At 34.6% G+C, this 27,947-nt stretch overlaps 2 protein-coding genes across 2 annotated transcripts in view; one reads left to right on the plus strand and one right to left on the minus strand.

The window, feature by feature from the left end:
• LOC123552342 (uncharacterized) overlaps positions 1–27,947 on the plus strand; it is a 469,144-nt gene that overhangs the window by 79,584 nt on the left and 361,613 nt on the right. The window lies entirely within an intron of this gene.
• LOC123552343 (uncharacterized) lies at positions 17,478–27,541 on the minus strand. The gene is made up of 9 exons (XM_045341931.2): positions 27,250–27,541; positions 25,462–25,569; positions 24,184–24,332; positions 23,218–23,376; positions 22,051–22,160; positions 21,208–21,319; positions 20,736–20,863; positions 20,074–20,221; positions 17,478–18,761 (listed from the first exon to the last, which is right to left on the minus strand). The coding sequence occupies exons 1-9, from the start codon at positions 27,517–27,519 to the stop codon at positions 18,713–18,715; spliced, it is 1,233 nt and encodes a 410-aa protein (XP_045197866.2). The 5' UTR covers positions 27,520–27,541; the 3' UTR covers positions 17,478–18,712.

Consider the following 27,947-nt stretch of genomic DNA (forward strand, 5'->3'; position numbering starts at 1 on the left):
TCGCGTAATAATATTGCGCTCCTAAAGTCGCGCAATATTTCTGCTTCAAAACTCGTGCATACTTCTCGATACAAATATTGTAGCCTATAATTATTTGCTCACTTTATGTTGCTTAGTTGCGTCCTGTGCTTCAGATGAATCATTTACAGACTGTATTATAATTAAGATGCGCGCACGCAATAGTATAATTCAACTCTGTGCTACAGTACATGTTGCTTTCATTTTGACTAATATATCTTGGGAAAAGCGTTAAATGGAAAAACGAAATCAAAATAAACTACTACATACTGAAAAAAAATCTGAATTTTCAATCATATTGAGACTTACTGGCATGTTTTACTCAAATATAAGTAATGAGTTTAGCCGCAATACTTCGAAGAGTGTCAGTAACGCTTGCCTATGTCTTCGTTTAGAGTTTGTAACATCATCGGTTAGAGTGAGGAACATGATATTAGATAAATATTGAGTGTTTTCGATAAAGCAGTTGCAGAAATATATTTGTGAGACATTGCATTTAATTTATCATTGACTGGTTATAACTATTGTTTTTGAAAACGTGTAATATAATTTTTTATTCTGGAAAATAGCAAAATACTTATATTTACTCAAAAACAGACGAATGTTTTTTAAAATCTAAATGTTTTAATCAAATTGTGCGATTACTTTTAGAATAGAACCTGAATACATGTTTATGCAAAGACACAAGTAAATGTAATCAAAGTAATTATTATATATGAAAATTATATCAGTCGTGACATACTGAGCGATACCGTAACCAGCCGTCGTTGAGATGTTGTCACATGATATCGTTGAGACATGACTTGCGTTGGAACGTACTTCTCCCGGAGTGCCCTAGTGGCCATGTTTTTTTGACGAATCGAAATAATTTGAACAATCTTGCTAGCGAGTCACACAAAGACAATTATTCTGAAATTGATTGGGCCAGCAGTTTCAAACAAAATGTTTTTAAAGGTTCCGCTATATGCATATAGGGTAAAATGACCACACCCTTTGGTGGCCTTTTTTATTTCATTTTTTTTTTTTTTGACAAATCAGGTTAAATTATTTCAAAACTGGACCTGCAGTTTCATACCGGAAAATTTCAATTTTCCACTACATACATTTAGTTTAAAGTAGCTATGCCCTCTTAATAGATCATTAACTTGTCAGACTGCCTACTGGCATTGTTTTGTAGTTAAGTTCCTTTATTTACCAAAAAAGGTGTTTTCAGTACCATTGTTTGACGGGCATGTTGTGAGACAGTTTGTCGTTCTTGTCTGTTTTTTCCGTATTTACGAATTGAAGTTTAATGCGAACTTAGCATACATACACTTCGTATAAAGCTGCATGCTTCCCGGGGTATGTAATACGGCGGGGAGATTTATGCTGTCTCAGATACCTACTCTATCAAAACCGTTCTGCCGATCATGTACGTACTACTAGTATATGTCAAACTCACGACAGAAACGTCCAAAACAGTTCCTCTTAGACTTGTAAGTGGTTGTAAAACATAAAGAGTTGTTAAAATCATTACTGTTGAAAGTAAACGTAAAAGGAACTAAGGTAGTTTATTATAGTGCAACTTTAACATAGTTTACATTGTACGGGCATGTCTTTTTGCCCAAGTAGAGTTTCCGTCACTGAGGGACAGACAGATTGTAAATATACCTATTCGACAGAGCCTTGTGACCACCTAAATAGTCACCCTCAAGCCAGATATTTTAATCCACACATTCAGCCAATGAAATATTCTTATAATAATGTTCAGAATTAGTACCTGATGTCTCCAACCGTCATCAAAAGCTGTAAGTTGAAATTGTGTGTCGGTGTGACGAAAAACCAACAAAAAACAGAAATTTTATTCAGTATTTAAAAATACAGTTCATTGATTAAATACGATATTTTTTGCACGTATTTCATGTTTATTTTTCACAACATTGAAGCATATTTATTATATTATCCTTCTTGTTGTAATATTTTCTAGTCCTTTGGTATAATGGTGTCAATTTAATGTTATCATTACAATAATAGAATCGGCGCCATGCGGGAAGGAGGGGATGTTGCACATAACATTACTTCTAATGAAAAGACTCATTAAACCGCGTTCGCTATTATTTTGCTTGAATGCGCTTTATAATTTCCAAGGCACTTCCTATAGATGTCGTTATGTACTTGCGTATCATTGGGTAGTCATTTCAGTTTCATTTGATAACAATAGTATGTTTTTCTTCTTTTATTGTGTTTAGAGCCCTGCTCCAGCCCCCCCCCCCCCCCCCCTCCCCCCTCGCCCTTCCCGCTTAGCTCAATAGTTAGAGCGCATATGTACGATTTGACAAAACATATAATGTCTAAAATCATTACTTGCAGAGAACAGTATTGTACCGGTACGGAATCCATGAACACCGGTTAGGTTAACTGCAGAACCTTTTATAAATGCACTAAACATAAAACGTACCGACTCACTTATTATTTTTACTTACAATGACTAGCAAACGAGTACCTTGCGTATTTCGTATTTCATAATATCTACCTGGAACCATGCTCCTTATACACTTATAACAGTAGCCTCCACATTAATATGTAATCATGGATGAAACAAATTGAATAAAGAGGTTACTATGTCACCTTAACGAAATATTGAAAATAATAAAACGTTGTATTTCAATAGAAATGAGTCTATTCGTAGTTTATGTCGTTTTGAACATTTTGGAACATTTAAGTTTAGTACTTTTAAATTGTTGAAAACTGTCGAGACAAGTTGATCACAGAAATGTAGCTTCCCCTTTCAATTTGAACTGGTATACAGGAGGCAAAGCAATGAAATCGAGTTGAGTTTCTATCAGTCGGCAACACATTTGAAAAAGTTTTGAAAGTATAATCCGGTATCCAGTACCTATTTATACAATTCGTGATAAAGACTGGAATTTCTTTGATTTTGTGACTGCCATTTCCATGTTTATAACGATCGACACTTCCAATTTTAAGAGATACCCTGTGTAATGTTGTTTTTTATCAGTATGAATTTGGAAAGCGTAAACCTACTTAATACTACATTGTATTTTTGAAGACAAACGATCGATGCAAAGACCTCATTTTAAATAAAAGTTTTATCCCATATTGATCCGTGAATCCTTATGATTGATTTTTATGAAGCGCTCAATAGAAGTTCATTCGTCAAGATCATTAGAGATATTTCCTTATGAAAAGTGACTATTTAACAAGTTTGTCTTAAGGTTTTTGTCTTATTATATATTGCAGTTGTTGTTTGGTAAGCATAAACGTACAATAGGTCATAATATTTATAAGCCGCACTTCCTTAAACTTTCCATAAGGCTTTTAATTTCATGTTAATAACAGATAAAGCAATCTGACTTAAGGCCTATGCTCTTTTGAAATTATGAATAGGTGGGTGGGGTACATGATATTATTTCTGATTAATTTCGAAGTTACTGTAAAACAAACGTTATTCCAATGTGACAATACATCAAAACCATGAAGTGCTGAACTCTTACTTTAATTTAAAAAGTAAAGTGGGAAAAGTTATCAGTATGTTCGTGTCACAATTTTCGGGGTAAGTATTCTATGTCATCGTGCATAACTGCGAAAAACTATAACATACATAATAAAGCTAAACTATCCGTGTAAATGAGCTGAGAGCTATTTTTCTATTTCCGTTTATTACTTTTCTAAAAAACACATTACAATTTACCAGGTGTTGGCAAAATTTGTCATTTTTGTGCACATGCCTTTACACATAAAAGAAGTCCGAACTATAGGTATGGTGTGCGAGAGGGGCCTGAGCGCTTACGTAGTGCTCATTTACAGGAATTGTACTGCTCAGATATATATGAATTTTATAGGTAGATAAAAATATTTATGTCATTGTTGTACATTTGGAGCAAATCGGTCCTATTCTGAAATATGTTAATTTATATACTACGGTAAAAGCCAATCAATGAATTCCTTTTATACCGTTGAACCAATCGTGAAACAGCATCTTCCTTCTTCGTCAGCATTTAAGAGTGAATAGCACGCTTCTTTCTTTAATTTTATTTTGGCTAATTTCTGGTTTTATCTTACCACCACATGCCATTCCGCCTCCTCTTTCAAGTGACAATTTTCTAATTTTGAAAGATTTCTCTTAATATGCAAATTCATCTACATTTCTTGATATGCTTTCGGCGGTTATATTCGCCCTAATATGTGAATATATATATTTTTTATGGTATTGGACTGTAACTCCATTCAGATATGAGAACATATCTATTTGTTAAGGACGGTATGTTTCGCCCAGATATGTGAAAATATAAATTTCTTAAGGTATTTTTCGGCGGTATTTTCTGCCCAGACATGTGAAAATATATATATTTTTTTAATGTATTGTTTTGCAATGGCGGTATTTTTCGCCCAGATATGTGAAAATATATATTTGTTAAGCGGTATTTTTCGCCCAGATATGTGAAAATATATATTTGTTAAGGTATTGTTCGGCAAAATAAATGTTGCCCTTTTTCAGTCAACACTTAGTTCACTCTTATATTTTCCCATACATAGTCCTCAGGGTCAGTGCTTCGTTGTGAACAGATGCACATAAATAACTTTATCATAAATCCGCAAAGTGCAACAAAAGAAATAGCAGTATTAATTTTGTAATAATATTATTTATTTACAAGGTATGTCTGACAAATGACATCGAGAATTCTAACTTTAGACAGCTGCATTTTCAAGTACCTGAATTTTTCCACTTTGGTTAAAAAGAGTTTTTTTTCACAATAGATAATTACTGACTACAGAAGGTAATAAAAATACCATTGACCTAGAGAATGCTACAACCTACTAAACTTCAGAGTTTGTTTAAAATTATATTGAACATGTTTGCTTTAATTTAAGGTGAAAAATAAACTAGAACTCTATGATAACAAGAGCTGTCCATAAGACAGCCAAGCTCGACTATTCGAAATATTGTCACAGAAGCTGGAAATTATTACCCAAAATGTTAAATATCAAAAGAGTTTTAAGTTCAAAAGGGGACATATCAGAGTTATGGGACTTGATGCTATCAACTAGTTTTATAACCCCGAAGAAACATGTTAAGTTTCAATTCAATATCTGCATTAGTTTTGGGGATAGTAACTTGCATGTAAAACTTTAACCAGAATTTTCTAAGTCCAAAAGGGGCATAATTTGCTCAAAATACATGTTAAGAGTTATGGAACTTGACCCAGTGAGGTAGGTAATTGATCTAGAAAAAGAATAAATAAGTTCCAAATCTATATGCCTTTTAGTAATAGCTGTATGTACTTGCACGCAAAACTTTAACCAGAATTTTCTAAGTCCAAAAGGGGCATAATTTGGCCAAAATACATGCCAGAGTTATGGGACTTGACCCAGTGAGGTAGGTAATTGATCTAGAAAAAGAAAAAATAAGTTTCAAATCTATATGCCTTTTAGTAATAGCTGTATGTACTTGCACGCAAAACTTTAACCAGAATTTTCTAAGTCCAAAAGGGGGCATAATTTGGCCAAAATACATGCCAGAGTTATGGGACTTGACCCAGTGAGGTAGGTAATTGATCTAGAAAAAGAAAAAATAAGTTTCAAATCTATATGCCTTTTAGTAATAGCTGTATGTACTTGCACGCAAAACTTTAACCAGAATTTTCTAAGTCCAAAAGGGGGCATAATTTGGCCAAAATGAAGGTCAGAGTTATGGGACTTGGTGCTATCAACTAGTTTTATAACCCCGAAGACACATGTGAAGTTTCAATTCAATATCTGCATTAGTTTTGGAGATAGTAACTTGCATGTAAAACTTTAACCAGAATTTTCTAAGTCCAAAAGGGGGCATAATTGCTCAAAATACATGTTAGAGTTATGGAACTTGACCCAGTGAGGTTGGTAATTGACCTAGAAAAAGAATAAATAAGTTTCAAAGCTATATGCCTTTAAATGATAGCTGTATGTACTTGCATGCAAAAACTTAACCAAGGTGTGACGCCGACGCCGACGCCGACGCCGACGCCGACGCCGACGCCAGGGTGAGTAGAATAGCTAGACTATTCTTCGAATAGTCGAGCTAAAAATCGAATAAATCATTTCGAACATGTTAGACAATGAGAAAGCAAACATATCGTACTTATTATTTAGCATGGATGATTTGAACTGTGAATATATACTTTTTACACTTAACATTTAATTCCACGAGTACACACACATATACATATATATTTACCTTAACCCTTTATACAATAGGAATATATTTGTTTTACCTGTAAGATTAAAGCATAACCCCTCGTGAACAAATAATGCATGTGGCGTTCACTGTTGATATATAATTGTAATATTATATTTTGACGTTACACTGAAACAAACAAACCCTTTTTGCATATTCATTTATATAAAACAAACAAACAAAAACGGGAACAATGTTTATTTTGTTTGATTGTGAGTTAAACACCGAAACGACACAATGAACTTTTCCCAGGTTTTGTTGGTGATGAAAGGCTCCAGGGGTCCCTCCAGACATTTTTTGAGGCTCAGACTAGTACCTAGATCGAGACACTAACCTCAGTTGGATGGCTTCCTTACGTGAAAAGTTTCACACCTCAAGTACGTGAAAAGTTTCACAACTCAAGTGGGTTTTTATCCCACGTCAGTGATGGGCGAGGAATTCGAAGCCAGCGACCATGACCATCAGTTTTTCTTTTGCAAGTATAAAACATAAATATTCAATTAAATTTTGTAAACATAACTGACAATGACATTTACCACGTCGGAAGTTACAAATGGTTTGCCGAATACACCATACTTTTAAATACAGAAGTTTACACACCATGTGGGTCGGAAAGCACGAAATTTACGTTCTTGAACGTATATGTGAATAGTTACTTTTGAAATGTAAACAAAGGCATAAAAGTAACTGTTTTCATGTTCGTGGTAAGGATCGACTTGTGATTGTCAATGTTCCCGATACGGAATATATATGAATGCATAAACACGAGCCGTTTCATCTTACAGGACTTACAAGAACATAGTAAGCGGTTGTTTATTTATTGTATTTATGTTCTAGTAACCTTTGACACTGATTTCGAGGACAGACCGGGTTTGTGACATATACATGTCTGTTGTTGGGCTGGAAAAAGATAGATCCAAAATTTATACTAAAAGCTATATTGCATAAATGTTTCGTTATTTCTGTGCATACAATTCGGTTGTTTGAAGGTTAGAATATCAGAAAATTACAGGAAATAAAACATGTCTTTGAAAAAGTACAGATCTTTCATCATTTGTTTGGTTGGCGCATGATTACAAATTTAATGTGAGTAGGCCGTGATGTCCATGAAGCCGTGTAAAGTGATAATTTTGATGACACGTTGGTTTTATTTTGTAATTGTGAGTGATCGTTAAGTGATCAGAAAGATCGGACAGTGGGATGTTATAAAAAAGCGATGTTTTATTTAGATTAGAAAGTCAATCGTACTCTACAATAAGGAAATCTAAGGTAAAATACTCTTTTTATTTCGTTCACTGAAGAAAACATGGCGGACACAGTTTTGTAAAAGAGCGGTGCACGTGTGATTCGTGTAACATAGTTTAACGGCGTTTTCTTAGAAAGCTAACGCTCAGCTCATTTACACTGACATATCATTGATTGAAGAATATATATATTGTATATATATGACAGACTTACGGTACCAAATACTTACCCCGAAAATGTCTATGCATTTTCTTCTAGTGCACTGTTGGGACATGTTTTTGAGTGTCATTGATACTTTATAATTTATTCGGAGATACATTTTCTTATAATTATTAGTTTCTTTTTGATCCCCGTGCATTTCTCGCGTTGTTACGACAATCTCAGTTTTACATACGAATTTTGCATTGTCGAAATAGCATAGTCCTTAAGTACTTGATCTTCTAAACGAAGATCTGAGAACGACCCATTCACATACGTCTTCTGTATATTTTGGATTTCCAGTATTGCTATTTTTATTTTAACCAATCAGACAACTTGTTCGAATGTCAAAGAGTAAGAAAAATTTGCAGTCATTCCAGGGCTCGAACCCGGGACCTCTCGCGTATAAAGCAAGTGGCCTACCGATTGAGCTAACCGGGTATCTGACACATTACGACATAAGAATTCTAAATATGAAAAGTCAAGGCTACAGGTAGATTTGCAAAATGTTGTAAGTTAAGCTCTGATTGGCTAGCGAAAGGGTCGTCAGAACGAGGCTATGAATAGGTCGTTCTTAGAACCTATGCGTAGCGTAATAGGAGATGTACTTTAGTCAGATTGCAGATAAAGAAGCTGTCCACTTAGATGCTATGCATAATTTCCTGATTAGAAAAGCCACACTGGATAACCGGCTATCCTGACGCCCGCTGGAAATGTAACCCAGCTGGAAATGTAATCCAGCTGTAAATCGGTAGGTAAAGTTTTTCATTTATTTCTATTAAAACGAAGCCAATTCTTGCAAATCAACTTGACAATTTTGTCAAGGAATGACCATGGCTTATATTTACAATTTCTGGGCCAAATACGATCGTTACGTTTTGAGATATTCGCTAACAATTTCTTCAGTTTGAAAAATCCAGCAAAAATCCAAAGTTTTGCACAAATTGTTTTGTTTATGAACAACCTGTGAAAACTTTTGTCATCTGGTTTAACAGATGTGTCCTTTCGGAACACCTGTGTGAAGTTTCCGGGTTATACGTTATTCTTAAAAAAGTATAATAGCCGTTAAATAGGCATGGTCGAGAGAAAAAAGACTGTCGAAAACGGCCGCTGTAATTGAAATAGGCAGTCGTTGAAGTCATCTGTCGGCTATCGAGAATACAGCTGTATAAAAGTAAAAAACTGTCTTGTAGACTTGTTATATGCCCCGTTGTGTCTCTTCTTTATGTATATTTTGTATCTGTTTAGTCTGTCTGTGTTTCTGCGATTTCTTTCATCTTTCATTTGCGTAAAATGTGTATACTTGCAGTCAGTAAACAGTTTGTATATACTTATGTATGGTCCTTATTGTCATGTCGAGTAATTCTGGTTGATTTCATTATCATTGTCCTTTTGGTTTAGAGTCTAGAAGCTGCTTTGTTCCTTTCGTCCGTCCGTCCGTCCGCCCGCAGTGTCTTGTCTATTGTGTCGTATAGTAGAACTTTTATTTTCGTGTGGTTTTATTTGATAGCCGACTGTGTAAGATCTGGAACAACTGATACATATTAGACCTTCCTGGCAAGATCGTAAACAAGCAAAGAAGAGTTCAGATCTACCTTGTTATGATTTGATACAGTTAACAGAGATGCTTTATGGACTAAATTGGTACAATCAGGTATAAGCTGTAAAATGACTAACATGCTAAAATGTATATATTGTAATGTTCAAGCCTGTGTAAAAATGTCAAGTAATATGAATATTTCTGACTTCTTCAATGTAACTATCGGTTTGAAACAGGGTGAGCCCTTATCTCCCTTGCTCTTTATACTCTTTATAAATGATATTGCTGAAAATATTAATGTTGATGCATTAACTGAAAAAGATTTTGAACTATTGTCTATGTACATGATCTTATTTGCTGATGACATAGTATTGTTCACTACTGATCAAAATAGTCTGCAGTCACAAATAGATGCTATACATCATTACTCTGTAAAATGGGGCTTAAAAATCAATGTTAGTAAAACGAAAATATGTGTGTTTGAGAAAAGGAAACAAAATGTTTATCCTGACTTTTATATAGATAATGAAAGAATTGAAATTGTTGATAATTTTGTACATCTTGGAATTAAATTCACCTACACTGGTAGCATGGTAAATGCTGTTAAAGCACTACATGATCAAGCCCTTAGAGCATATAATAATCTCTTAAATGTTTTTGATAATGTTAGTCTTGATATTAGAACAAAGTTATCTTTATTTGATTCTATGATTGTTCCTATTTTAACATATGGATGCGAAGTATGGGGTGTTTATAATTACAAAGAGGTAGATAAATTACACATTCGTTTTTGTAAATATATACTGGGTGTTAAAAGGCAAACCCCTACCTATGCTGTATGTGGCGAACTTGGACGCGTGCCTTTATCAGTTATTTGTAAGGAAAAAGCTGTTAAGTTCTGGTTAAAAATTATGAAAAATAACGAATTACCTATTTACATGTATAATGATTTATGTAATAATGTTAATACTGCTTGTTGGGCTCGCAGAATGAATTCTATCATAGATCACCTCGGATATTCGAATATCAGATTATTCTTTGATACCAGTGTAAATTATTATAATTTGTTAAAAACAAGAATAAGGGACCAATTTGTCCAAGAGTGGAGTGTAAATGTTACTGCCATTTCAAAATTAGATAGTTATTGTAAATATAAAACTGCATTTTGTTTTGAAAAGTATTTAGATGTCATATCAAATGACAACCTAAGGAAACAAATGACTAGTTTACGATTATGCTCACATAATTTAGAGATAGAGCTAGGAAGATATGTTAATGTAGAAAGGAATAACAGATTATGTAAATTATGCAATCAAAATGTCATCGAGTCAGAATACCATTTCATATTATGTTGTCCACGTTATAGTTGCATAAGATCCAAATACCTGAGCCGATGCTTATGGCCTACTGTGCAGAAGTTTAATACACTAATGTCATCCAGTAGTAAAAAATGTATATATAGTCTTGCAAAATATATTAAAGAAGCATTTACTGTAAGAAAGAATACTCTTGAAAATCTACTTGTCTTCTGATCGAATACAATTATTCTGTTTTGTTCTTTGTCTTCTGTATATATGTTCACTTTCTCGTGTATGATTGTCTTTGCCATAAGCTTTTAGCTCGACTATTCGAAGAATAAGTAGAGCTATCCTACTCACCACGGCGTCGGCGTCGGCGTCACACCCTGGTTAAGGTTTTCGTACCAGTCCACATTTTGACAAAGTCTATTGAGATAAAGCTTTGAAACTTTCAACACTTGTTTACCATCATCATGTCCAGTTATAGGCAAGAGTACATAACTCTGTCAAGCATTTTGACTGAATTATGGCCCCTTTTGACTTAGAAATCTTGGTTAAGTTTTTCGTACCAGTTCATATTTTGACAAAGTCTTTTGAGATAAAGCTTTGAAACTTTCAACACTTGTTTACCATCACCATGTCCAGTTATAGGCAAGAGTACATAACTCTGTCAAGCATTTTGACTGAATTATGGCCCCTTTTGACTTAGAAATCTTGGTTAAGTTTTTCGTACCAGTTCATATTTTGACAAAGGCTTTTGAGATAAAGCTTTGAAACTTTCAGCACTTGTTTACCATCACCATCTCTAGTTGTAGGCAAGAGTACATAACTCCATCAAGCATTTTGACTGAATTATGGCCCCTTTTTGACTTAGAAATCCTGGTTAAGTTTTTCGTACCAGTCCACATTTTGACAAAGTCTTTTGAGATAAAGCTTTGAAACTTTCAACACTTGTTTACCATCACAATATCCAGTTGTAGGCAAGAGTACATAACTCCATCAAGCATTTTGACTGAATTATGGCCCCTTTTGACTTAGAAATCTTGGTTAAGTTTTTCGTACCAGTTTATATTTTGTGTAAAGTGTTTGACATATGGCTTTGAAACTTTTATATCTTGTTCAGTATAATAGTCTCTATCAATAGGCAAGAGTACGTAACTCTCTCCTCTTTTTTGGCTGAATTATGGCCCTTTTTGAACTTGGAAACTGGTTCTGTTTTGTATATGTCCATGTTTTGTCAAGACTATTTGACATATGTCTTTTAAACTTTAAACACTTGTTTTTATTATGATTTCCATCTCTAGGCAAGAGTACATAACTCTGACAACTATTTTGACTGAATTATGGCCCTTTTTGGACTTTCAAATTTGTTCAGTTTTTCCTACAAGTCAGCGTTTTGTCAAAACTATTTGAACTGTGGCTTTGAAACTTTTAACACTAGTTTATCAACATGATTTCCATCTGTAGGCAAGAGTACATAACTCTGTCAACTATTTTGACTGAATTATGGCCCCTTTTGGACTTGGAGATAAGTTAAATTTTTCATATAAGTCCATGTTTTGCCTAACATATAACTTAACATATTTGCCATCATGGTCACACATTGCCATTTAGTGCAAGACTAATCGAAATCCACAAATACAGGAACATTTTTTGTTTAATCCATTTTTTTGTTTAGTCTGAAAATCTATGGAAATATTTTGACCCCATTCTTCAATCAATTCTTCGAATAGTCGAGCGCGCTGTCATTCGACAGCTCTTGTTTATATTTGTAAACGGCCAAAGGCAAATGTATTGCTGATTGCCAATAAACTGAAACTGAAACTGTTATATGTTAATTAAAGCTACATGTGGCTGCCATGTTAAGAAATAACTGATTAACAGTCATGTGACATTTTGCAAAGTTCTGCTTATTTAGATCTGAAACAATCGTTTTCAATCGTTTACCTTTATACATCAACAACTTGCAGTTTTAGACCATGAATAAACTGGTATTTGTTGAAAAGGTATATATGAATAAAACAAAATGGCAGATTTACATTAGGAGCAATTAAATAATTATGTATGAGCAAATAAGATTATACAACTATCAAGCACCACACTAAGAACACTTTTCAAAACAAGAACTGGCATTTGAGATTCATTAAAGATACTGAATTCTTCAAACGAAATTCAAAGGACTGACGACCAGAAGCAATCATCTGCACTTGCAAAACCCGAGGTGAAATTACTTCCTGTAGTAGCCCGGATCAAAGCTGACAAAATGGCAATATGTACTATATTGCTTCGGTGTAACTGCAAAAATTATATGGTTGGCTTTCGCATGGTGGAAAAATGGCAAGAACGCGTGAACTAGGTTAAAATTCAGCCCGGGTGTGAAGGAATATAGTCCTAAAGCCTCTTGAAATGAAAGCGCCATTTTAAAAAATAATTACGTTTCCGTCAAATCACTGCCAGTAATACGTTTTACATACAAAAGTATTCAAAATCATCGGAGTTAATGGATAGCCTATAAATGTTAACATCCGAGTTCAACGACAGCACTAGCGGCCGTTTTCGACAGTCTTTTTTTCTCGACCATGCCTATTTAACGGCTAATATACTTTTTCAGGAATAACGTAGAACCCGGAAACTTTACACAGGTGTTCCGAAAGGACATATCTGTTAAATCAGATGATAAAAGTTTTCACAGGCTGTTCATAAACAAAACAATTTGCGCAAAACGGATTTTTGCTCGATTTTTTTCAAACTGAAGAAATTGTTAGCGAATATCCCAAAACGTAACGATCGTATTTGGCCCAGAAATTGTAAATGTAAGCCATGGTCATTCCTTGACAAAACTATCAAGTTGATTTGCAAGAATTGGCTTCATTTTAATAGAAATAAATGAAAAACTTTACCAACCGATTTACAGCTGGGTTATATTTCCAGCTGGGTTACATTCCAGCGGGCGTCAGGATAGCCGGTTATCCAGTGTGATACAAACAGGCAGAAAAACATTCGTATGTTGCCGTACTACTTTCATTAATATGTATACACTTAAAGAGGCACTTCAAAATAACTGTATTCTTCTGTGTTTCCATGATGGTAATTATACATGCTTTGCATGAAGAAAATGAGAAATAACAAGTATCTAGTTACAAATTGACAGTGACATATATTAGGCCAAGACAATGTGTGTAATGTCTTAACATTTTATTGAATAACTGTAGCAATATGTACATAAATCAGTGTCTTTAGTGAAATTTCAATCACATTTTGTTTCTACAGAGTAAGATAGTTATTCATCTATGTTTTTGAAACTATACTAAAAAGAGATTGACTGAATAAGTTTGCAGATGAAGTTGTCAAAACACATTTATTCAGGAATGGCCTAAAGTGTCAACCTGAAAACTTGTATAGCTGTAATTTACCTGTATTTCAAGAATGATTTTCATGAAGTTTTTGTGGGTAAAAAAGTAGGTCACTAGGTCGTGGTATGTCTTTAAACAGTCCATAAATAGTGCACATCAAACTTCACTTGACTTAGTGCCGTTTTAATATCGATAAACATTGAAGATTTCGTTCAATAACAAAACAACAAACAAAATGATAGATGTATATAATAAAAGGGTCATAATAACAGTAATTAGATCCGGAATTTTGTATTCGGCTCAGTGGATTTTTGCCACATAGAATCTCGCCAGGAGGACAAGTATTAGTCATAACAATTGTTTTGAACGTAATTCCAAATGCATTTAAGTATATGTCAGATATGTTCGATAATTTTTTCATAGAATCAATAGATCATAATATTTTTATATATCAACCTCTTGTGCAGGTGGTGCTGCATTTGGATGCCTATTTACATTTGGTGCCACGACTTCAATTTCAGCTCCATCATCTATTGCATCATCATTCTGTCTTACGTTTGCTGCAGCAGGATTCGGTTGTATAGCAGCTGCATCAGGTTGTCGCACAGGCTGCTGGTCGAGATGATCTCGCGGGGGCGGGGCAGGAGGTACAACTTGAGCTCTGTCACGTATCACTTTACCTACATTCTCTCGGAAATGGCCGTCACATGTTTCACTGGTTCTTTCAGGCCAAGAGTGTCGTGACCAGTCCCTTGACATTAACTTAAAAGACCCTTTAGGCATGTCCGCGCAATGGTGATATATACGGCCCCTATAGCACCTCAGGTCTTGGTTTATTCTATGGTTGGATATGCACTTTCTATGCTGGAAATATATATCTCGATGCAGAATGCATCCTCTACAACAAGCATAATTTTCTGTAAGATGATGACAGTATGTATAACAACCATCTAACACATGAGATATAATTTCATTCGGAATATCTTCTCCTAACAGCAAGAGTTCTATCAAATAACTTTCTTGCCATGTTAACTTGATTTTGTCTGCAAACTTCGGACAAATGAGATCTCTGTGTATGATTTTGTCACAAATCTTATTTACATTTTGCGAACATGTTCTAATGTTTTCAAATGTGACATGTTGTGCAGTTTGGTAATTTCGGAATCTCAATTCAGGAACTGGAATTCTTATTACACCTGTGTGATCTTGGGATTCCGGATTCATGACATAACTAAGCATTCCATCAAGAAAACTGAAGCAAGCGGTATCAGCAATCTGGTTCGGTCTTAGAAGAAATCCAGAATAACAGTGGTAATTGACATCAAGTCTGTGGTGGTCTCTGTCACATCCGTCTACAACATGTCTTTTCATATCTTCAGACAGCTGCTCTCCAGTTTCAATCATATTGATCAAATGTTTCAGAGTATACTTGTGTAATTCATCTTCATACCAATGATCTTGCCATTTCTCTTTTATCATGGTGTACACGTTTTGAATTTCGGGTTTTATTTTGGCTTCCTCTGGTTGCCAATCGTCAAATGGATTTGATAGGATATCGACAGGGTAATAAATAGCTCCATTATGACATATCAAGCGTTTATTAAGTTTACGAATTGATTCATACCTACAGCATACGACTCGAAATTCAATTCTAGTTAGTATAAAGCCAAACCAACATACATGCTTTCCATCATCAAATTTGTGAAACTTGTAACAGCGACCAACAACGTGGTTAATGGTTTCATCTGAAAACTCATGTCCGTCCTTGATAAGTTCTATCATGTATTTCTCCTTCGCGGTTGTATACATATTGTTAACAGATCTGATGTCCCATGGTCTCTCCCGTTTCATTGCATCATAAGCGGTCTGAAGCATCTTAGTGGGAGAGTCACTGTCTTTTGCCCGTATATTGTCACTTTTTCCGGGTTTATTATCCATAATTTCTAGTTTTGATATATCTCAGTGAAAAGCTGTAATACTAATTCTGTAATTTCCCTTTTCGTTGTATCCATTCCGTTTGCAGGTCTGCTGTCCGATGGACTCTTGTCATAAACTGTCTGTACATTTTCCACTATTGTATCGTTGTCTTTTTAAGTCTGTATTCTATTCTAGGTTAGGAAAAAACACTATTTCTAATTTTCTAATATCCTAGACAAGGTTATGTTATAAACGCGTATACAAGTACTCTTCACATTGACAAAACTATAAAATGATACAAAACATAAATCTTTGTAGACGAGCGAATGTCATAAATATTGTTGAATTCGCAGGTACATGTAAGATAAAAGTTATACTGTTTAAAATTGACGATATATATCGCTATATCAGGCTATCGGGAGAATACCAGCCGTATGCCGATAACCAAGAAATACACATTATCTAGCATAACATTGAAAACAATATACAAATTATTTTCACAAAGAGAAACTCGATAATTTGATTATCATAATAAAAACTAGATGTGTGTTCATAGGATATTGGTGTCCCCGCTCCCTGCCACTTGTAGACAATACAAGACTTAACAACTGTAATTTAACTGTCTTATGAAAACTGTCTGCAAAATTGGAGATTAAAAATGATTTAATAAAAAGTTCTTGTGCACGGTATTTCCTCCCATTGATGTCTATCAATATTGTCTATTTAACTGAAATATATTACATGCTTTGGCTCTGAAGGACAACAGTGCTAAAAGTTTAAGTTACACTATAAGGTATGTTATTTTGTATAGTGCGGCCTGCGCCTTTGACCGAATGAACTCATACAACTATCTAACGCCAACAGGAAACCATCCTATGACTAACTACCAAAGCTTTCTTTAATTACTAGTATATAGCAGAAATTGTTTTCAGTCTGGGTCACTGTGACCTAGACGTTTGACCTACTAGCCACCATAACAAAATGGGCAATTTACTAACCACAGGCAACTATCCTACGAAATTTTGCGAGTAGGCACAAGCGTTATGTAGTTATCGAGCAGATTATGTTTTCAGTTTCAAGGTCATTGTGCATTCTAACCCCCAAAACAACAGGGGTCATGTACCGACCATTTAGTTCAGTCTGTATATGATATAAGTTCACTTCTCTAAAATGTTGAAGCCAAAAGAGCAACAATGTCGAGCCATTTATTTGTTGACTTACCACCTCAATGACTCGAACATTTCAGTCAATTGCATGTCAAAGTTATGGCCCGCCCAAGCTCTAAAATCTATGTGCCCTTGACCTTAGAGGAAGGGGTCTGGGGTTTGCGCGCGATACTCCGCCTCCTTAGCAGACGATAAAAACAAGAACGCTCTGAAATGACCATTGACCCTTATGTATGACCTTGACCATTGCTATTGAAATCCGAGGTTTACGCACGATATTCCTTCTTTTTGAGGTGAACATTCAAAGGCAAATATAAACAAGATTGTTTCTGCATGTCACAATTATTGCGCGTCCATGCGCTAACGCCGAATACCGAACAGTCATTTGGACGACTATTTCTCGCTCACCGCAAGCGGGGTCAGCAAAAGCTGTTAAAGCCTCACCTGTCACTTTTCCTACTGCTGATACAGGTAGGGAAACACTCCATTATCATTCCAGTCAAGCAATTTAGTATACAGGTACATTAATTATTTTAACCATATTTTATTGCCTATATAAACATACAAATAGGTACAAAAAATAAAACAAAACAAAAGTAAATGGGTTGGGCAAAATCTCTTATAAACAATTACATTAAACCCTTTCAAGAATTTAGTACACATAGTTGCACACTGCGGATCACTGAACAACATGGCGAGAACACAAGTATGATGTCTATATACATATATAACTATCGGAGCAAGATTCTTTGCTTGGGAACCTTGGGATAATTGCCCAACCCTTCACGACAAGTGCGAAATCACAAAACAAAACTACCCTGGATGTTCCTTTGGTAAGTTTTGTTTGGTTTGGCGTTGTTTAAGAAGTTTATACATTTCGTAGGAAACCCCATAAGTAACTGAAAATTTTATCTTATTTGTGATTAAGTGCTTTCACATCATCTATGGGACAATGTGAACCACCCCCACCCCACCCCAACCCCCACCCCGCCCAAAATCATTGTATCACTAATGAAAATTTAATTCTAGAAACTCTGATTTCTCTTATTCCTGCTAAAATCTCATTGTGTCCGCTTCAAGTCTTCCTGTAACAATGGCAAGTTTGTGGCAGAACAAAGTTTTTCCTGTTTAAAAGGATGTGATTCGTTAACTCCAACAAGAATGATATACCTGGACAACATCGAAAATATATGGCTTAAAATTTCAACATCGGACCGATACAGTTTTGCAAAGTTGGCATTACATCGGTCCGATACTGTTTCCGACAAATAGCAGTGAGGTCTTGATACCTGTCGGGCCGATACAATAAACAAATATAGATTCAATATATCACTGTTTGCTTGAGAGTTTCTCCTTAGAACTATAAATGAAATAACTTAGAAGTTTTATACTATGGATATCTGTGATATGCATGAACAATGATTCAAAAGGAAAAATATTGACTTCCACTCTTCAGAAATGAAAAAGAAGTTCAACATTCAACATACAGTTTTAACTTGATTAGTTATTTTTCCAGATTTACATTTTATATCAAATGTAGTATGAAAAGTTTTAATCCCAAATTTGAATGGGTATCTTTAACAGGCTCGCTTCTAATGTATTTCTGTCGCAGCTCACAATTAACAAGTAAGTCCCATCCTTGCAGGCTAAATGCTAATGTCATGATTCACTAATCAATGTATAACACTAATACTGGCTTAGTTCTTGATGCATCACAGATAAGTATATATTTCACGTGCACATGTCACGTGCAGGTTATACAATCAGTAATTTAATCCCATACTGTTCTGTGGTTCTGTACCATCAGTATTGCTGAAACGGAACAACAATATATTACAAGTGTAGTCACCAGTCTCTTATAAGAAAAATCCTTATCTTAATATCATGGGTACTTGGGACCAGTCGAGCTATTCTAACTGAATGAGTCTGAACCCTCAGGCCTGTATATCTCTTGGTAATATTTTAAAAACCATTTCAGTAAGATTAATCTAAGCGCTTCAATACATAACACATATAGACACAATCAGGGCATTTCATACTTATAAAATGTAAGATAAATTGTGCTAACTATTGTACATGTGATAAGCAAGATGTTGGTATTTTCGCCTTGGATACGACGAGTGTCATCCATAAACACAGCCATTTGCTCTCTAATGGAAAAACACTGTCCTAATGTATTTGATGTGATCTAAAACATGTGACACAATCATGTAGCACTATGTACTGAGGTCATTTAAAACAGCCATGAAGTGCTGCCCTCTGATCATGTAGCATGAACATGTACATCTGTGAATCTTAATCCTGTGTACTAACATCATGTAGCATAACCAGGTAGCACTGTGTATTATGATAATGTAGCACTGTATAGTACAATCTTGTAGTGCTGTAATGTACATTCATGTAGCACTGAGTGCTATTATCTTGTAGCACTGTGTACTATGATCATGTTTCACCGTGTACTTCGATATGGCAGTAATTAGTAGTAGCTCTATGCACTACGATGATGTAACACTGTGTACTACGATGATGTAGCACCGTGTACTACGATGATGTAACACTGTGTACTACGATTAAGGAGCACCGTGTATTACGATGATGTAGCACCGTGTACTACAATTAAGTAGTACCGTGTACTACGATGATGTAGCACCGTGTACTATGATTAAATAGCACCGTGTACTACGATGATGTAGCACCGTGTACTACGATTAAATAGCACCGTGTACTACGATTATGTAGCACTGTGTACTACGATTAAATAGCACCGTGTACTACGATGATGTAGCACCGTGTACTACGATTAGATAGCACCGTGTACTACGATGATGTAGCACCGTGTACTATGATGATGTAGCACGGTGTATTACGATCAAGGAGCACTGTGTACTACGATGATGTTGCACCGTGTACTATGATTAAATAGCACCGTGTACTACGATTAAATAGCACTGTGTACTACTATTAATTAGCACCGTGTACTACAATGATGTAGCACCGTGTACTACTATTAATTAGCATTGGTACTACAATGATGTAGCACCGTGTACTACGATGATGTAGCACTGCGTACTATGATTGTAGCACTGTGTATTACGATTTAAAATGAACGAAATGAACACTTTACCAGTATTCCCATTCACTGAGTCCATATCCTTCCATTCCATCTAAGAAATAGCGGGCATATCTCTCGTAGATTTTAGCATCCCTACCATCTCCAATGTAAAACTGTCTTGTTTCTATAACCTCAACTTTAAGTGTCCTCAATTTTCCACCTGCATGAAGAAAAATAAGGGGGTCATTTCTATAAATGATCATTTTTCTATTGGGTACATGTGATGGGTTTGGACATCATTTAAACGTTAATACGATGCACAAGTAAGAAATGTTGAAAAACCACTTGTTATTTGCAAATATGTCAAATCCGGACTCATCCAAGGTGAGATTCCCTCTAAGTTACAGCATCTTGCTATAAATGTGGTTAAAAAATTAAAATTTTACTAATTTATGTTCACCTATATTACAATGGCGTGATACTGTTCTGCATTGCCTGTGCTGTCGAGTCGCATGACAGATACATACAAAAGAACAATGTCTATAGTTGCTATGTAATTATCTCCCCTGATTTCTGGATCCAAAGTACATGTCTGTTAAAAGCGGAAAAAGTAAAAAAAAAATAATTAAAATCGTTAACATGACATTCAAAGCCTTAAGCTGAATACAAACATGTTGAAATTCATGAAAAAATGTTAAGTACACAGATCTACACCTATAACAAAAATCGGGTACCTGCTTTAAAATTGACAGTAAAATTGGTTGATGGTGTCCCATCATCCCCTAAAAGATGAAACTCTAAATCATGCCAAGAAACAGGGTCCATTTCCCCAGATGGATAAAATATAAAACCGCAGTGTAATCTGAAAATAAATAACTTTTAGTGAGACGTTATGGTTATAAGCCTTGAAATATTATGACAACCCCGTGTGCGCCCGTTTGCATAAACTTTAAAGAAGTCGACTATTTCAACATTTACCTAATGCCACTGCAAGTCGAATTTATTTACTTACTGTTGTCTCTACCAATTACACAAATTATATTAAAGGTCTCTAAGAGCGGTAGTAGGACCATTTTGAATTTTTGAGATATCTTAACTTGATAACGAAGAAGTATGGGTAAGAGGTAAAGTTACCCCAAATGAAACAAGTACCTTGTTGCAATGTTTCACACATGTAGAAAATATCAATCTAAGGTAAATGTATACCTGGATGTAGTAGCGGGCATAGAGATGGCTGATATACACAGGTTGGTTCCATCAGGAAAACTGGCATACTGGATGCAATACCGGTGAAGCTGGCACCAATTACGAATATTACCTTAAACAAAACAAAACAGTTAATAAAGGGTATCGAAGCATCGAATTATTTTGATATAAATGTTCCTTCACAATGTATTACCACAAAAAAGGTATGTAAGATATTAAACTAATTTTCAATTCAGTACATTTGATTCTAGAACAGCAGTATTGTGCATTCTTTAATCATTTAAAAACTGGTACAAAATATGTACAATGTATTGTAAGAGAAAAGCATAATGGACTGCAATTAGTTTTCAGTAATAGTGTAGCTAATAATTTGAAACAATGAAATGTTCAATAAGGTGAATAAATTAGTCAGAATATAAAAACTGCAGTGAGTTAAGACGACCCTGACCTGGACCAAAAGCTTTTATCAAATACAATTTAATAAATAATTGTTGAAATTGATGAATGAAATATATGGTAATTTTGTTGTTGTTTTTTTTTTGTTTTTGTTTTTTTAAAACAGCATATTATTATTTCTCACTGACACTGAACAAGAAAATATTTGAAATCAAGTTATCAATTGAAAAGACATGAAGAAAAATGTAAATGAGCCTGTTGCACATTTAAAATCACAACACATCTTAAGCGTGAACACATCTTAAGTGTTCACGCGCGATAGATCTTTGTATAATGAGACAAAAAATATCCTCTACATAATCAAGTTCTGAGAAGGAACTAAGTTCTATATAAAACAACATGAATAAGGTCACTTCCTTCAGTGTTAAAACCGATCCTTGTACATACCATATGAGTGGTCGCGGACTCCTCGTATATCAATGTGCACTGAACCATGTCCCTGAATATCCACGGTACCAGTGGTGTCCCCAAACTGCTCATAATGGGTCTGGTGTATTCTGGAAAAATCAATAAACAGATGACTTTAGAAAATACATAATTTCTTCATGATATAGAAATAATGTGAAATTATGATTTTTTGATTAAATGCTGATCGTGAAATGTGCGTTATTTCTAGCTATATACATTGGTCAGTCAACCTATCAGGTGTTCCTTGATTCTTCACCAGTATAAACCCGTTCTTCGCGAGTAAATGGCATCTTCAACCTATTGGCCGCCAATATATTTTTGCCACGCAAGTAAGTAAGTAGCAAAAACAGCAAGGACTTCTGCAGATTAAACACAAAGATTCTTATGCGTCAGATTACAGGATTTGGTTATATGATTTATTTCATACTTTTTATTTTTATTTCATTACATTTTTAAAGCAGTGAGAAGTGGAGTGCTAACACTTCCCATGGGAAACCAAATATGTCGTGTGAAACATAAATGAAGTACAAACAAACACAGACGTATGGTTTTCAATGAAGCATATACATCAAAAAAAGAAGAGTGTAAGACTTGTGCTATATACCTAATGGTATTCAGATAGCTAGCTCAAAAGACTGCGATTACATGAACTGTTGTTACATTAAGTCATTCTCATTTAAAAAGTGTATAGCATGAACTGTACTTCAAGAAAGACATGATAAAATATGCACATTATCATCGGACGACAGAAGAAGGAAAGACTACTTCAAACCTGACATATACACGTGCATAATGCATTCGTGAAACCGAATTTGTCTTCTAAAAATGTGTTTTGAATCCTTCGATTTACTTTTATGAACTTTGAAATTTTAGCTGACGTTTATCCTTGTATTAAACTACAGATGAAAGATTTTTATCTCCAATTCACAGGGACCGAGCATTCTACATCCAGATAACATGAATTTGACTAAAATCTGATATTTTGTGCATGTGTTTCCGGGACGAGACTTGGAAAATTCCTTGATAGCCAGAATTTATGGATGAACGAGTTTGAATTATTTACTACATGAAAAGTAGGCATCAATGTAGACGTATCGAAATCGTCTTGAGGTTAACACTCTCATTTGTATAGTATAAACTACTTACGTTTTTAAAGTGTCAAAGAACTGTCGAGACCAACTTTCACGTGCGATAGCGTCGCATAAAACGTCGAGATGGAGGTCAGTATCGAAATCGAAGTACTTGGTGCACGCTTTCCACGTGAGATCAAACTTTACATCCAACAACTTCCCAGTGGATACTTGTCTGTGGGAAAAAAACAGAGATGATACCAGTAAATTATATCTCAACTGTGGTATATTAGATCTGACAATCAAATAATTTTAGTGTTTGTTTCCTAGACCAGTAGCACGCGATTTGACAGTAAAGTGAATTCATGTCTCAAAAGAGACCTCTGCTTTAAAACGAAGATACACCAAGATTATAAAAAGACCTAGCATAGCATTAAACGATGCGGTCACAAGCAACACATTATCAAGTCAAAAAGGTTGAGTATAACGGCCTATCACATATGAACTGCGAAAAGATCGTAAACACAGACTGAAGACGTCATCGGACCTGCGGATACTAATAAAGTTTGTTAATGATAATGTGGCAGTTGACCTCAATACAATCTACACTGTTTATTTTCCAATACAGGCAAATCCAATTTTGCTTTACAATAGATCTATGACGGATTATCTTTGAACACCACTGGACTTATTTGAAAATTTTATTTACTTTATGTAATTAGGCCTATGTACTTAAGCTGACAACATAATTGTGCACTTACTCTGCATAAACTGTATCTATTACTATTATTTAAATCATTTAAATACTCTTGTCCATTATGACAATATTTTCAAGGACCCTGTTGGAAATAAGCCGCAAGGCTTTTACGGGTTATCCTGTGTTTTTATATATGTCATAATTGTGCACTAGTCACCAATAATATCTGTGATATCAAAGCCGTGTTAATATATTATGTGCTGTATAAATTCAATGTATGTGATAATTGTGTCAATGTGATGTATATATTTACACGAATAAATCTATCTATCTATCTAAGCTTACCTTAGTTTCCCCTCAAACTGTATACCCCATTTCTTCATCGGTTCAACCATCCGGATATGCAGCCCACCAGCAGCATACTCGTTATCCATGGTTCCGTGTAGGGAGGTATCGGGCATGGACGGAAGTTCGAGAAATCCTAAATCAGGTAGCTGTATTTTCAAATGAGAGAAGCGCGTTATTATAAGCATGAGTACAAAAAAAAACAAGAGTTGTCCGTAAGACAGCGCGCTCCACTATTCGGCGATTTGACAGTAAAGTGAATTCATGTCTCAAAAGAGACCTCTGCTTTAAAACGAAGATACACCAAGATTATAAAAAGACCCTACTACACAGAGGGGTTAAAGGTCAAGTGTGGAAGGGGTACAGACATTCTTTATTTTGATGGAATCAAATTAAATTTCTGTTTATTTTACATTTATCTTTATTGTATTTTATTTATTTATTTTATTTATTATTATACCAGATAATGATGATAAAAATACATTTCAAGTTTCAAGTCATTACCTTAAATTGTTCTAAAAAATCCAGAAAGCGAAGATTGCCAAAAAAAAAAACTTGAAGTATGAAAGGGGCATAATTCTGTCAAAAATACAATTAGAGTTGTGGGGACACATACCACACATGCAGATGATGATTATAAAGAAATATTTTTTAATTTCAAGTCATCATCATTTAAAGTACCAAAATATGTCTATAAACGAAGCTTTCGAAAAATCTAACATGAACGTAATTCCAAGTATAACACCTTGGTGACCTTAACTTTGGGTATAACGGGCCCAGCCCCTGCATATACCTTGTTTGTATGATGGGCAATGTTTATGTGAAGTTACAGTAAGATATAAGCAATAGTAACAAAGATATGGCAGAAAAACAAAGGTTGCCGAAAAACTTTAACCTTGAAAATAACATAAGTATAACACCTTACAAGGGGAAGAAGCATTTTATAGAAATAGTTCGATGGCAAGAAACAATACACATCCGTAGCCCTGACTAGCCTATAAACCGGGCCAGTCTATTCTATAAGTACAACAACACGGTTGACCCATTTAAACGAGTTGTATGTAGTATTTGCTCATGTTTTAAATTAGGATATACCCTTTATAAGATCCAAGTTACCAAGTCATGTGTCGGTCCGTCAACATGGTCACATGCATATTGTGCCTTTCTGGTATTTTTAACAGTTTCCTAACCTTTTGCCATGCATGACATACATACGTAAAATAATATTCCGCATGATCTCTGGTAAAACTTGGTTAAAATGTTGCTAATGGAACCTACCCGTAGAAAAACAATGGTCTGCACATGGTTATTATGGCGCCTCGCAGTTGCCGTGACCAGAAACTGTCCTTTCTTATTACTTCCCGTGAGGTACACAGCATCTACCGCCTGAAGTATATATTTACCCACCAGTCCAAATAGGATGTAAAGAATTATTATCAAATTAGAAAGTTATTATATATGAAAAATTAATATTAAAACTACATTTCAAAACGATACATGTCATACCAGCTGCATTGTCCAAAGTTAAGTTTCAAGTTTATTGATAAAGTCAAGGATAATAAGGGCATACGAAAACAACAAAATAATAAGGATGGCAAAATGGCCTAAAGGAAAATGAGTAATACAATGACATGGTATTCAAGTTTTATGGTACAGAATATTCCATGAGAATACCTGTATAATTTATAGGCTAAGTGGTTTAAAATACTAGAAAAATATCTTTTTTTTAATGTGTCCACGTAGACACTTGATTGATATAAAGTGTAATTCAGCTATCTAAGACAAGTCAAATTCTATGAAATTTTACAAATAAATATTACTTGTGTACTAAGTAATGGCCACCCAAATTCCAAAACACCCATGCACCATGAAAATACAGAGGTATAAAGATAAAACCAAAATACACGTTAGTACGGTCTTCAAATAGTTAGGTTAGTGATATAAACACAATTTGCAAAGTATACATTCTATGCACGACGACGCCATACTGCTTTCCCGACGTCGCCAACATTAAATCGCCAAATAAGATGCTGTACAATATACTGACGAAAGGATAGGGTTAGGTTTTACATAAGTTCAATAGTGTAAATTCAAGGCGTGCGTACACTTAAATTGTTAATGTATGAGAATTAATGCTGACCGTCTTTACATCACGTCTCTAAATGCGTTGGGTGACTTACCTTAAAGTACTGTAGACTTAGTATTGAAATAGTGAAGATAATTTCTTCGAACGGTAGAAGAATGTTCTTAGTGAATATTTTGTCATCTCAGTTTTGAGTTTTTGTCACTTATACATGTTTTGTTATGGAACGGCCCATATATGTTATAAATGGAGAATGAGAATATTTCATACATTGTATTTCCATACCGACATGAAGTGTTTACAGAAATATGACAATTTTATCAAACTGCTTCGTTTGGGAAGTTTGAAAACATTTGGATTTTTATAATAGTTCTCCTTTAAATATTTTTTCTTTCAACTGAGAAATGATTAAACTTTAAAAGATAATGAAATTCGTCACCTAAAGTATTTTGATTCCATAAATTACAAGTTTAAGATTTCTGTCTAGTTTTACAAATCTTCCTTTTTGGTAGTTCTACTGTGAGATTCGTGCATCTAAATTTATAGAGAGTATTAGACAGTACCGATGGAAAAATACTGAAATACTTTTCGAAAACAAAATCTTCTTTATAAATACGATAATTAAGGGATCTGAAAAATATATATATCAATTCATGCGGCTATCATGTAGACCTACTATTTGCCAAATGCTGTAAAAAAATGCAAGAAACAGTCAGTGAGTCTATATAAATAGTTAATACATGTATAACATCTCATTCATATAGATTCGTCTGTCATTCTGGCTAAGAATGAGACAAAGATTCACCATGTGTCAGCCGATTTTTGATGTAAGATCAAATATTTCCATTATGAAAGTAGGATAAAATACTTCAGATGTAACTTTACATTATCACCGTCCTAGATTTTAACCTTATTTTGATGAAAGCTATGTATAGCTTCGGTTAGCTTGGGCCGATTTCTTTAAAACATCTATAAAAAAGCACCTTTGGATGTTCCTTTGGCAAAGCCTGTACTCTGTCCATTTCCTCTGGAGAATTTCTCGATTTTCTGCCCATTCCGGCGTTTTCTCCAGTCACTTTCTTGTGTTGTTCACGTTTTCTTAACCATAATAAGACTTTAAACAACATAAATTTTACCCAGAACCATTTGTTTGGTTGTGAATAAACTCCATTTAGTTTTGGTGGATCAGATCGGCTTAAAAATCTGACAATTCCTAGAAAAACAAGCACACAAAATACAGCTGTCAAATCCATTTTTGTTGTGGTGCAAGTGTAATTTTCTGCTCGTGTCAAACATCCTATGTAAATAAAGATAGCTGCAGATAACGAAGTCAAGCCAGCGAATGAGACAACTAATATTTTCTCGTTTTAAACAGCTATTTCAGAATGAATATAAAATATACTATACAGTGCATTAGGGTATGGAGGATAGGTTGATAAATTTTGTATTTAGACTTGAATTGTTGTGAAACCGATCATATCTTTCTTTTACTGGCATGCAGACAGGCATTCTGACATAGCCTACATTTTAAATGGTTGTGTTATTTTTCATATGTCATCAACTGAAAATTGAGGTTGTCCTATATTGACTTAATCAGTGTGTATGTGAAAAACATCAGTGAATTAAAAGTATTTGATAGAAGTTAAATAAATAAATAAATAAATAAATAAATAAATAAATA

Source organism: Mercenaria mercenaria, chromosome 4 (genome assembly GCF_021730395.1).
Source record: "Mercenaria mercenaria strain notata chromosome 4, MADL_Memer_1, whole genome shotgun sequence".
Lineage (NCBI taxonomy): Eukaryota > Metazoa > Mollusca > Bivalvia > Venerida > Veneridae > Mercenaria > Mercenaria mercenaria.